The sequence below is a fragment of the Trichosurus vulpecula genome, chromosome 4 (assembly GCF_011100635.1).
Source record: "Trichosurus vulpecula isolate mTriVul1 chromosome 4, mTriVul1.pri, whole genome shotgun sequence".
In the NCBI taxonomy this organism is placed as follows: domain Eukaryota; kingdom Metazoa; phylum Chordata; class Mammalia; order Diprotodontia; family Phalangeridae; genus Trichosurus; species Trichosurus vulpecula.
In genome coordinates, this window is record NC_050576.1 from 180610586 (window position 1) to 180624376 (window position 13791).

Sequence of the window (13791 nt, forward strand, 5' to 3'; positions counted from 1 at the left end):
AGGGGGCGGCGGCGCGCTCACTCGCGCATGCGCGAGCCTCTCTGGCGCTCCCCCACCCCCCCACCCCGCTCCGAGGCGCCTCGGTGTCTCCCGGAGGGAAGACGTGGACACGGAAGTAGCTGGCGGCTGCAGTGACGGAGGCGGGAACAGCGTCTCAGGCTCCGGAGGCTGGCCACGGAATCTTGGACGGACGGTAGTGGTGCCAGTGCCGGGCCTACGGGGACGAGGAGGTCGGAAGGGCAGGTGCGCAGCGGTGTCCGGGCCTCGGTCGTCTGAGGCTGTTATTGGCAAACGGATCCCCGGCCGTTAAACGGCCGTCGCACGGAGCCTTGCCTAGCGCCCGGGCGCGTGCCCGCCCCCGGAAGCCGCCCCCTCCCCTTGCCGAGCCCTCGCGCGCCCCCCTCCACTCCCCACATCTCTCGGAGCCATGGCCAAGAGCGGAGGCAAGGGGTCCAGCCTGCGCGACAAGCTGGACGGCAACGAGCTGGACCTGAGCCTCGGTGACCTCACCGAGGTGCCGGTCAAGGAGCTGGTCAGTGTGGGCGCCGCCCCCGGGCCCCAAGCGGGAGTGGGGGTCAGGGAACCGGGGCCCCAGGACTAGACACGTGTCATTCCGGGGGGGATGGATCCCCCCTCCTTGGGGCCGCGAAGGCCCCGCTTCCAGGCCCAGCTCGGCGTTTTGGGCGATGACCCTTCTCCACCCCGGGCCTCAGTTTCCTTCACTGTAAATGAGGGTCTGAGACGCGATGGTGTTCTTCGGCTCGCACCTTAGGTGCCAGATCTGAGATGTAAGGGGGGGACGCGGGGTGGGGGGGGGGGAGTCCTGCCGTCAATTTCTTAGGCCCTGGAGAAGTAGGCCTTCCCAGGGACCTGGGTGTGGCTGAGAATCGGTGACAGTTGGGAATTCTGCAATCCCAGCTGCTAGAAGTAGCCTGGAGGCATTGCTTGGGCCGGAAGAAGTTGGTCTGTCTGACCTTTGTTTCCGGACATATGGGAAGTGTATTGAATCCTAGAATGTTAGGACTCGAAGGGACCTTGGGGATCCCGCTGTTCATTTTTACAGATCAGGCATTTGAAGCCCCAAGAGGGGCAGTGGCTTGTCCAAAGGTCGGGATACACACATTGGGGTAGTATTGACCTAAAAGACCTGGGTTCAGATGCGGCTCTGCCACTTGTTAAAATTATGATCTTTCCATTTCTGGACATCATTTTCCTCATCTGGAATTAAGACTAGATAGATGATCCCCACAGTCCCTTCCAACTGCAGTTCTTTGGTTCCTGTTAGGAGTAGAATGTCCTCAATCAAATGTCTTATCTCTGGTCTTATACTCATTTCAACACAAAACTGGATGGAGTTGGGTCTGCTGTGGTTAGCACTGGCAAATTGGGCAGGATTCTTAATGGGTTAGATACATTTAAGGGCGGGTCATAAACTTGGATGGAAAAATGTGTAACTTTATTTTCACTAACCTTTAATGGAAATTTAGTGTTTCCTTCCGTTTTTGAATTTGGAAAACAAACAAAAACCAACTTTATTCTGAGAAGTGGTCCATAGGCTTCATCTGGGGGTCCAGGCCAAAAAGAAGTCAAAAGCCCCTGCCCTAGTCAGAAGAGGGGATCGTCCTGAAGACTTTTTAAGATGTATCTAGCATTGTTCTGAAGCCTTAAGTTCTATTCTAGTATCCAAGTTTTCCTTTGCTACATGCCCAATAGCCACACTTTCTTCTTTCTGTACTTCCATAAGTAACTGAGAGCTCGCCTCAGTTTTTGCTTTCCTTTTTGAGCCCTCTCAGTATCATTCTTGTTTTGTTCTTTTTAATCTATCCTGACTGCCCTACTCTGGAAGATACTCCATTAGCAAACAGATGTCATCAAGTATAAAAACCTCTGAGCAGATATGGATTTTACATTTCTCCTCTGCTCCTTTCCTAGGCTGCTCTCCCAAAGGCCACCATACTGGATCTGTCCTGCAACAAACTGACTTCATTACCGGTAAGATCAACAAAGGACTCCGGTTTTCCTTGGAGCACCTAGGGGGATGTCCTTGCTCCAGGTTGGGGGATGTGCCATGAGCATGAATCCCTGGGAGAGCCAATGGCTCTAATCAAATCTATGGAGGCTAGTAGTTGGTTTTAGGAGGAGGGATTGAAGAGGACAGAGACTTAATTTAAAATTATTTTACTGAATATTTGTAATGTGTAAGACCCTATGATATATGCTGTGGGGGATACAAACAATAAAATATATTTCTATCTTCTTGGAAATTAAAGTCTAGTAGGGGAAATATAACAAATTAATCAAGACGATAGTACAAGTATAATCAGAACAATATATAGTACTATAGAAACTTAGAGAAAGGAGAAATTACTTCTGGCTTAGGTGATGTGGACTGAATGAATGAATAAAGCATTTATAAAGTGCTTACTATATGTAAAGCACTGTGTTAAGGTTGGGGAAACAGACAGGATAATTAAACTTCTTCTCTAAAGAAGCTCACATTCTAATGGGGAAGACACATGGAAGGTTTTAACTGCTGATTGAATGAAAAAGTCGCATGGTCCTTAGGGTGCAGGGGCAAAGCATATGGCAATGCCTTTTTAATGTCATTTTCACTGACAGACTCATTTTGAGTATTGAGGAAGGCTTCACTAAGGAGGTGGAATTTACATTAGGTCTTGCGTGGTGACCAGGTGGAAGTTGAGGGGAAATGCTACTTCAGGTAAAGTAAACAGCATATGCGTAGAAAGCAAGGAGTCTTAGGCCATGTTTAGGGGAAGGAGAGGAGTGTGGTTTTGCTGGTGTGGAGTGTATATACACCTGTATATGTAGTAAGTATGTATGTGTGAAGAGAAGTCTCAAAGGAGCTCAGTGTTCATGTATTTATCCCTGGCAGTAGGGGTTGACAGTAGAAGAGTTGGGGCAGCAGGGCCAGCAGAGGGTCTCTGTCTAGATGACTTAGGTCATCAAAGCTGCCAGTTTGAGAATGGGAACAGATAACTAGCTCCTCTTCTGGGCACATCGTGCAGAAGCCATGAGTCAAAGCCATTCTTGGGAACTGGGTGAGAAACCAAGAGAAGCAGTAGGGGTATGAAGTCATGAAAATTTGAGAAACATACTGAAGAGGAAAGTTTGGGTCAGCAAGTCAAAAGCAGCCATATCTTAAGATGCCAGAATGGAAGCTGTCAGAAGCATGGTGCTTGACATCTACTGTGCTTGACTAGCCATGTTTGGAAGGTTCTGGGCAGTAAATGTAGGTTGTAAAAGGGGCTGAATGTGGGGGCTCTGGATATAAAAGTTGGGTGCAAATCAGGCTATTGAAAGCTAAGGGGAGTTTTGATGTTGTGCAGTAGCCACTGAAGACTTTTGAGTAGGAGTTATTCTATGACTAGGGCTTTGCTTTTGGAAGATTAATCTGTCATCCTTATAAAGGGGGTAGTGTCTTGAAATAGGCCCATTAGGGTACTGAAGTAATTATCACACCTGAACCAGTGATGGATGTGGTAATGGAAGACAAGAGATCTCGTGGAGGCAAAAACAACAGGATTCGGTCTTGCCAGGTGACAGATAAAGGAGGAAGGAGTCAAAGACGACAGATTTTTAGTCTTTAGTGGTGCCATAACAAACAGTGAAGTCATGAAGAGAAGCAAGTTTTGCAGGGAAATTGAGGAATTCCAGAACAAGAGAGCGTCATAGAATGGCTTAGGCTGTGGGGTTGGGTTTTTTTTTTTTTTTTTGGTGGCATTAAGACTCAGGGATATGAGATTGAGTGGAGCTCCAGATTAGGAGATAAAAACCTGGGGTTTAGTCCTTGCTTTATCTACAGTGTGGGCAAGTCACTCATTCTCTTTTTGCCTCAGATTATCCCTTGCAAAGTGAGGAAAATATTTCATGCCTCACATCACTGAGGAGAATGGAAACAATTTTGTGAATCGCTTTGAATTCCTAGGAAGAAGGGTATTTTAGGAACACCATGCTTCCTTGGTGGGGACAGGAAAGGATTATTGGGCCTTGGACTCATCTCTGTGGCCACTAGCTCATCAGCTGCCCAAGTAAGAAACTATAATTTGAGACTAACCACTTTTTGTCATCACATCCAGTCTGTTACCAATTCCTGTTGCTTTGTCCTTCACAACTCCTCCCAAATCTGCCATTTACCTTCCATCCCTATAAGTGCTAGCTCAGTTCAGGTTCTGGTCATGTCTTATCTGGTTAATTGCCAGATTCATCATCATATTTAGCACTGACTTGGTTGTTAACTTTAAAAAAAAAATTGAGTAAGCATTTGTTAAACATCTGCATATTGAACTCTGTATTAGCCTTGTACTAGGTAGGGAACATAGAAAAAGACATGGTTCTTGCCTTCAAAGCATACTCTAGCGGAGTTGGGAGATAGGACACATAACGTGTAAATCTACAAGAGAACCAAACAAGACAGTGTCTAGAAATGAGCTGAAATGGTAAAATTTAGTGTTGGTGGGGCTACAGGGAAATAGGCACTACACTGCGCTACACTGCACTACACTTCTGGTGGCACAGGGTGTCACAAACTTTTTTGGAGATTAGGCTGACAGCATACAACAAGAATTACAACACTGATCATCGCCTTTAAACCAATGATTCCACTGTTTAAGTTTTATCCTAAATATATAATGAAAAGTCAGAAAGGACTTATTTGTACAAAAATACAGCAGCTTTTATTGGTAAGAGGCAAAAAGTATATACAATTGGAGAATAGCTGAACATCTACAATCGACTTGTTAATTTTATTGCCAAAGCTATCTCCCCCTTACTTCCTCACTTTGTCTGACAGACCTTTCTCAAGACTCCATATTGTATCATAAGTCAGGATCAAGGTTCTCACAAGTATATTAAGTACTGGAATCAGCTGATGTCAGGACTGGAAAGTATTTTAGAAATCAACCCTCTCATTTTACAGAGAAAGGAACTGAAGCCCAGCCCCTTAAATATATGAGAAATGACATCATGCAGAGTTAAAAGTAGAAACAAATTTTTATAATCGTGAAAAGGACACAAAAAGTATTGATTGTGCCTTGGGAGAAAAGTCTGGTTGGAAGAGTAGGATGATAATAATTGAAATCACTTCAGGTTTTCCTTTGAGCCTTTTATGGGGTGGCAGTATATATGTGTGTATATATATGTGTGTATATATATGTGTGTATATATATATATATATATATATATATATATATATATATATATATATATATATATATATATATATATATATATATATATCCCCTACATCCCCTACACTCTAATCAAACTGGTAATTTGGTATTACTTGAATACATATCCTGTGTTTAGATTCCCCTCAAACCAAGATTTGGTAGAATCCATTCTTGAAGAACCCATCTTTCATGAGCGCTTCCTTGATTCCCACCACATTCCTCAAATTGGTTGTGCTCTCTCCCTCCTCTGAATCATTCTATGTCATTTTACTTAAACCTTTCTTAGCATATTCTGCTTTAAGCTATAGTTATTAATATATTTGAGGGCAGGGATTATTTAAAAGCATTTTATAATAGGAACTTAATCATTAGCAACCATGAACATCAGTATATGAAAATTTTTTTAAGTGTATATTAAATTTAACACCTTAGTAACAAAATTGCCCTTTTTGTGTCCCTTTCTGAACTTTTTATGTAATTTAAAAAATGCTTTATTGATGTTCCCTTTTTTTGGCTCATCATTCACTACTCACAGTTAGTGAAGATTGGGTTTTGCTTATCTTTTGTATGCATGTATTGCCCTGCCTCTCACACTGTAGGTGCTCATTATTTAATTATTTCAGTTAAATTATTGAAGCTTTTGAAATTCTATCTCTCCAGGAAGCAGTTCTTCTGAACTCTCCCTCCTCTGCACATGTAGCCCTCTTGCCACTCTGCCTTGCTTAATACCTGTTTGGTTATCTATGCTTTGATTGTAAGTGCCTAGGGAAAGATAAAGGATATCATCTGATAGGCTATTCAAATCATAATAGCTGACATTTAGAGTGCTTTCAGCTTTATAAAGAACTTACTTGATGTTCTCAACATCCCTATGAAGTAGACATTATGGAATTTTCATTCTCATTTACCCATGTAGAAAGAGTCCTGGAGAGGTTAGGTTACTTGCTCAGGTTTACACAGATAATAGTTGTCAGGGGCCAGATTTGAACCCAGATTTCTCCCAACTCCATGTTCATGTTTCTTTCCATTATACTGTTTTATTTTTATGATGATGATGAAGTAGCCTTTGTTGACATTATGTGCAAGGGCCTGATTAGGTCTACCTGTTATCAAAGTCTTAAAGTGTTCTAAATGTTTGTGGAATTGAATAGAAATCTTTTTGGTTTGGATTCTAGTCTGATTTCTGTGGACTAACACATCTAGTGAAACTGGACCTGAGTAAAAATCGCCTGCAGCAGCTGCCTGCTGACTTTGGCCGTCTGGTCAACCTACAGCACCTGGACCTCCTCAACAATAGGCTTGTCACCCTGCCTGTCAGCTTTGCTCAGCTTAAGGTAACAATTCTCCATAAGGCCAAACACTGGCAAACATGTTTTACACGCCAGTGTGTTATCTGAAAAGGCTTATAGCAGAATCTCTTCTACTCCATCGAAGAGGGAATTACTTCACCTGACTGCCTCAGTCAGTTAGAATCAAAATTGTTTCCTACCTCTTTGTTTATTTACTTTGGATGAACATGTTTGTGAAATCTTGCTTAATGTGTCTGTGTCTTCTCTTCAGAACCTGAAATGGCTGGATCTGAAGGATAACCCTCTAGATCCTGTCCTGGCCAAAGTAGCTGGTGATTGCTTAGATGAGAAGCAGTGTAAACAGAGTGCTGTCAGGGTAAGGATATGGTCCCTATATTTCATCCTCTTATGTTCCTTGCTCATGTGTTCCCATGGTATTGGTATCTTCTTGTTTTTCTCTTAAAGCTTTTTTGTTAATTAAAGGAACGTGTCACCTGTAACATATCCTTGATCAAATTTATATAGCACTTTGTAAACCTTAAAGCAAAATATCAGTGTTATCTGTTATTTAATTATACTGGGTATATCAGAAGATAACATGTCCTGCTTTTACTGATAGGAGAAATAAAAACACACTACCATGACTCTCTGCTTATCAGTGCTTTCTGCAATCACTAGCCAAGGCCAGCATCATAGGATCAAGGCACTGTGGGCTTCTCATCTCTAAAATTATAGTCGTTCTACTAGAGTTCTGCTTCTCTGGCTGGATAGACTATTGTGGTCCATACCACTTATCTAATTTTTTAATGGTATAGTAGGGAAATATCTACCAATAAGTATTAATTGAGCCTACATTTCATAGTGATAGCTTAAGTTTCATCTGTTTTCATTGCATCTGGGGCCATCTCCAGTTGTCCTGATGTGTATCTGGCCACTGCATCCATATAGCTCTGGAGGAGAAAGCGAGGCTGGTGACTTTGCACAGCCCTCCCGCATGTCATGACATCACTTCCCTGATGTCATGGTCCTCTTCCAGAACAAAGGAGAAACAACAAATTTCACCATTTCTTACCATTATCTTTTGTGAAATTCCATGCTGTGGTCATGGTATCTCCCAAGTCTTTTAAATAGCAAGTATCTTTTAAAATAAGATATTTTTGTTTCTCTTGGTATTAATATGTACTTTTGGATAATTCCAGTAAGTGATTACTATAGTAGACAATAACAGGGACTTTTCAGTACCTCTCAGTTCCTTCTCTAAATTGTACATGTCTTAAGAGTAGGAACTGAGGGGATGGTAGTAAGTTTAACACCTAGAGTCCCACAGAATTTGAACTTTGGCTAACTTCCACTGATGTGCTTGGCTTTTCCCCAGATGTGTCCATGAAACAAACACCTGTTGTTTGAATAGCCTATTCACGCATTGAGCTGTACTTCCCCTCTGAAAGGTTGCAGACATATTTGAGCATAGTGAGTTTCAGTTCTGTGTCCCGTAGCTTAGCACTCTGGTCCCTGGAACGTGCAAACTGATTTGAAGGGTTTGACTTGCCTGGCCTTCTCTGCCTGTTTTTACTTGTGTATGGCTGGAGTATGGAGATGGCAGGACCCCAAGTTGATTAGAAACGCATTTGAAAACAAACATCCGTATTGTGCTTATCTTGGTAAGGTATAAGATCTTGCACAAATGTGGCAGCAAAATATGGAAATAATTCATTTTACCTTAACATTGGACAGTTCAGATTTTACTATCTTTATTCCATATACAGACACTGTCTTGTTAAGGAAGTAAAAAAATCTTCCTCCCTTAGCACCTTACGTAAGCTTTGAATGGCCCTTCCTTGTTGCTTTCAAATTCTATGACTCAGATTATCTGGACCTGATAAGAGGTTCTGGGTGAGGAGTGAAATGGAGTTATCTTTAAAAGGAATCCCTCTTTTGTCCTATGCCTTGTAGATCTCCTGGCTTTTTTCATACTACTTTAATGAATTAACCAAGCATCTTGTCCAGCCCTGATTCATTAGGGTGCAAAGACAGTTGTTAAATATTCTATAAACTCTCAAATGCCTGAATGGTATAAGGGAACCCATAACTTTGAAAATGCTACTTGCCCATCCCTAGGGCTCAGTTATTTTGAGCTAGTACATTAGTAGTAAGAATTAGTGTTCTTTGTTGTGGTAGCAAAAAAATTGGAAACAAAAGTGCTCATCAGTTGTTGGGTAATGAATAAACTGTAGCATAAGAATGTAAGGAAGTATTATGTGCCATTCAAAATAACAAATATGAGAGCAACTATGCAACACAGTGGATAGAGCACTGGCTCTGGATTCAGAAGGACTGGAGTTCAAAAATGGCCTCGGACACTTGACACTTACTAGCTATGTGACCCTGGTAAGTCACTTAACCCTGATTGCCTTGCCAGAAACAAAGAAATAATAAATTTATATAAACAAATATGAATTCAGGGAAGTGTGGGACTTTGGTGAACTGATGCAGAATGAAGAACCAGGAAAATGAGATATACAAGGATTGTGTGATAGTGCAAATAGAACAAATGAAACTTGACACTTTGTAATTGTAATGTAATTGTAAAGGCCCAAGGAAAGAGTTGAGAAAATGTACTTCTTGCCCTTCGTCAAAGAGGTGGGAGACCATAGTCCATGTCAGACATGGTCAGAGTGTTAATTTGGTTTTGCCAAATTGCTTTTTTCACCTGTAAAATGACAGTACTAACTCTTGTCTTTGTAGGTACTGCAGCACATGAAAGTTGTTCAGGCTGATCAAGAGAGAGAAAAACAAAGGCGGCTGGAAGCTGAGCGAGGTAAATATTGATTAAATGTTTATTATATACCAGTCAGTGTGCTAAATGCTAGGGATACTATATGTATGCATATATGCATGCCATCAGGCTTAGATTTTAACCTGGAAGATAACATATATAGAAAGTAGTGGCTAAGGAATGGAGTTTTGTTTTGGAGAGGTGGGGAGAGAGGCATTAAGATAGTGGCAGCATGCAGATGGTAAGAAGGCCTGGTGGATGGGATGTGAAGCTGAGCTGGTCACCAAATATAGTTAGCTATGTGGGCTAGTCACCGGGCACCTGGGTTGGGCTCTGGGGCTAGAGCTCCAAAGATGAACAGATAAACTGAGATTGGGGGTATGGATTCTGAAAATTTCTGATTTTAAGACTCCTTACAGACTCTTGTCTTCAAGTCAACTTAGTCAATAGGTCACATTATCAAAAAGTAATATGTTCTGGATATCAGAAGCTGGAAACCTACAGAATAAATAGAGGTGGGTGGGTGATTCCTAATCTGTCTTACAGAGAATTTTGACAAATAGTCATGGGTTGTACGTGTTTTAGCATGTAATTACAAGCATTCCCTGATACAGTTAATGTGTCCACTTAACTGTTTCTTATTCTTATGTACAAAGTGCTGCTGTGACGGGGAAAAGCCTCTTTCTTACTGGTAGGACCTTCTATTTCTGGGGTGGCAGGGTTTTGGTAGAGACTGAAAGACGAGGAAAGGAAGGCCTTGAGGTTGTGACATGCTTAACAAGGAAATAAAACACTGTTGTTTCTGCAGGAAAATGTTCTGTATTCCAGGGAGCCAACTTAAAAATAAACTTGAACCATGACCACTTCATGATTTGAGACTTGTCTATTTGAAACATTTTGTCTTGAGATGTTAACATAGATAGGAACTGTAGCATTAAAAAAGTTAATTACTGTCAAATTTAACTGTTCACTAACTTTACCTAATCTGCACATCAGAGTGAAGGACAATACCCACCCACCCTCTGTGTAATCTAACCCTAAATAGCTGCAGTTTATTTTCTTAGTCTCAGTAGACTTCTTTGTATATTTCTCATTCATTCTTCAACTTAGGAAAATTAATTCTCCAGATATTGCCCCTCTTTTCAGAGCTCTCATTTTCTTACTAGTTTTGGAGGCTGTCTAGTCTTCCAGAATTCATCTTTTAGCTAGATAAGTCAGTACCCAGACTTTATTTTGCATGTACTGCTTCTATATATAATATCCTAATATTTTGATTTCATTTCTAGGTTATCTGCTATTGAGGTTAGGAATGCCTTGATGAAAATTTAGCAGTAAAGAACTATGTCCTGGAAAAGATGGGAGGTGGTCTTTTTATCTTAACTGCCTTATGACACAAAGGGAAAGGATACTGAATTTTATCCAGTCTTTGCAATCAGAAAGTATATGTCAACCTGAAGAAGAAATCTGCTCCCTCTTGGGAAATGAATTGGGGTAGGGTTGTGGGGAAGAACAGTATTTTGATTATAGATTTAGGAGTGAAACTCACCTCAGGTCATCTGGTCCACTCATCACAATTTACAGATGAGGAAAAAAAGGCCCTGAGGTTGTGACTTGCTCAACAAACAAGCATCGCAATGGCTGAGCTAGAACTTTAAATCCTGCACTGTTTTCATTATGGCAGTATAGGGGAAAGTAAATATTTCTTATGCTCTTAGAAATAGAGAAGAAGCGTGAGGCGAAGCAGCGGGCCAAGGAAGCCCAAGAACGAGAAGTGAGAAAGAAGGAGAAAGCAGAGGAGAAGGAACGTCGGAGAAAGGAATATGATGCTGTCAAAGCGGCTAATAAGAAGGAACAAGAGAAAAAACCCAAGAAGGAGACACATCAGCCTGCAAGTATGTTGTCACAACTTTCCAGTGAAAGTGATGGCTGAGAATTGTATTGTGTGTTCAGTAGCAGGAATCAGTGAGCCTGAAAACTATTCAGCTGATGTATTGTGAACTGAAGTTAGAAACACTGTAAGGGTCTGTGCCTTAGGAAGTAACATTTTCTATATGTAATCCAGACCAAGATGTCCAAATTCTAAGTCTGACTTGGTATGTTATTAATAGATCATGAGGAGATCATCATCAAGATTATATACCTATCATATAAACACTTCTACTTTAGATTCTTTTCTCTTTAAAAAGCTGAAGGGAGAGGACAGCCAAGTTTTGATCCTTTTGAATATAGTGTTGTCCAAGAAATAATCTTAAGCACTTTTAATAAAATTGGATTAGTTACTCCTTATTAAAAAGTGCTATGAATGTGATATGGTACACTAGGACTGCCTTCTCTTTGTCTAATATGCCTTTGTCATTCCAGAGGCCAAGTCTGGTTCCCGCTCTGTGAAGTCTCGCCCTCAAAAGCATTCCTGGTCCTGGGCTTTCTTAAAGCTGCTGCTGATGGTGCTCCTCAGTGCCACAGGAGTTTTAGTTGCCTGTCAGGTGACAGATCTACAGTGGCAGCCTTTCTGCATCAATGTGAACACCATCTATGAGAATGTTGTCCACGGGCTTCGTAGCCATGAAATTCTGCAGCGAGTCTTACAGCCAAACTCTCAGCAATAAGTGTGTTATCAGCATTGGCTGCCTCGTCGTCTGTGGAGCCAGGATTCCTATGGAATTGTGTTCTGCCAGACACTACCTTTTATAGCATTGGACCTACTTGTCACCACCAACTGGCAATCAATTGGTACCTGAGACACCTGTTTTTATGTCCTAGGAAATCCATGTTAGAACTTGCCTCTGTTCCTTATGCAAGATTCTGTTCCCTGTAGATTTAGAAAATGGGAATGGGTGGGGGGTGGGGGGAACAGTAGCCTGCATGCCTAAAGGAATAAGGTAGAGGGGAGGAAATGAACATTCCCCTTTTCTAATCCAGGTATCCAAAGCTATGTAAAGGTGAGGCATATTTTTACTAAATGGTCAGCTGTCTCCACATTTATATTTTTGTATGTCACAAATCTATCCACTCATAACTTCCTGGGCCAGGATCTCAACTACAACAAAAACTAGATCAGGAGGCAACACTGTTCAACATAAAATACCTATTTTCTTACACTAACGCAATTTGGTAACTACAGAAATAATGGATTTTTTATAGCTGGATTGGACCTTAGCAACCATTTAGTCCAGCCTCCTGATTTTATAATGGCTTAATTAGTGACAGAGCCTGAATCCAGCTGTCCCAATCCAGTGTGGAAACTTTTCAACTTGTCCATATAAACTCAGGAGGCTAGATAGGAATATGGCTTGGCTTACTAGCACTGAAGAAAGAAATCTCCTTTGACTTATCAGTGGTAACCTAGAACTAGTTTTTCTGCCAGCATAGGCCCTTTGTAGTTTATGCAGACTTTTGCATTCCTGCCACTTACAGAAGAACTAGGACTACCTGAAGGTTCTAGGTACAGACAAGACATCCCCATGTCAGAAAAGGAAACCCCTTTGTTGCTGTGGTATGATTGAAAGCTGTTCTCTCATTCTCAGTTGGAGTAGATACTGCTTTACTGGAGCTAACATTTATAAATAAGCTCAATTTCTGTTCCTTGCCTCTTACTAACACAAGGTTTAAGAGGCATTAGCAATGCTGTGCAAAATTAAAATTCTGCCTCTTAACAAAGCCAGACAGGCAACTTAAGCTGAGTTAAACACCGGGTGTTAATTTTGCTTTAGGTCCTTTATCTCAGGGAGAATGGTATAACTATTGCCCCTTGATACTTATTCGCTGGAAAAATTCCTGATTAAAAAAAAAAAAACCTCCTGGGACAGCAAGGGGAAGACATCACCAACTCCAGGGACAAGTACAGGCTGTTCCTAAAGTCTGGACACATTGGCAATGTGGAGTTATTGCATCGAGTTCACGTGAATGTTGCAAAGCACATCAACCTTTGCATCACAAATGAATTGAGGATGTTATTTGTTAATATTCCAATTAAATAAAATGATGTTGAAAATTTCATTCATTTCATTTCTTGAAAACATGCATTTTTGTCTGTGTGTCCAGACTGTAGGAACACCCTGTATTTTAGCACAGCGATACGGAACTGCCTACCTGTGAGGGCTCTCCTAGCATTAAGAAATGATTTCTTTTGTTCCTATTTTTGCTATTTCTATTTGAAACACATGTCATGTGTGGTAGTAGAAATGACTACATACTCTTTTACTCTTCCTTCAGGCACTGGGACCATTTCTATAATTACTTTATTGTATAAGCACATAACTATTCTAAGCAAGTACACAGAGCTATACAGTGATCCACCCCGGCCCCAATGATAGGGATTACCATTCCATGTTGTGATTTATAAGAGGTGAGGGGATTGGTTATAGTGAGCAAGCCCACAGATAAACCCAAGAGCTTTAACTCCATTTCAGTCACAATTGTTAGAATTTCCTAAACTTTATGATGGACTTTTTATAATTGTTATTAAATAAGTGTCTTGTGGGATATTTTTGATCCATTTGCATGTAGATTTAACTTTTTGCCTAATCTGTTGGGTAGA

General features: G+C 41.2%; 1 protein-coding gene across 1 annotated transcript; it reads left to right on the forward strand.

Annotated features, from left to right (window-relative positions):
• Nucleotides 1–13740, forward strand: LRRC59 (leucine rich repeat containing 59). The gene is made up of 7 exons (XM_036757009.1): nt 1–532; nt 1933–1992; nt 6365–6523; nt 6750–6854; nt 9224–9296; nt 10970–11146; nt 11616–13740. Exons 1-7 carry the CDS (start codon nt 428–430, stop codon nt 11858–11860), a joined length of 924 nt encoding a protein of 307 aa, XP_036612904.1. The 5' UTR covers nt 1–427; the 3' UTR covers nt 11861–13740.
• The last annotated feature ends 51 nt before the right edge of the window (nt 13741–13791 follow it).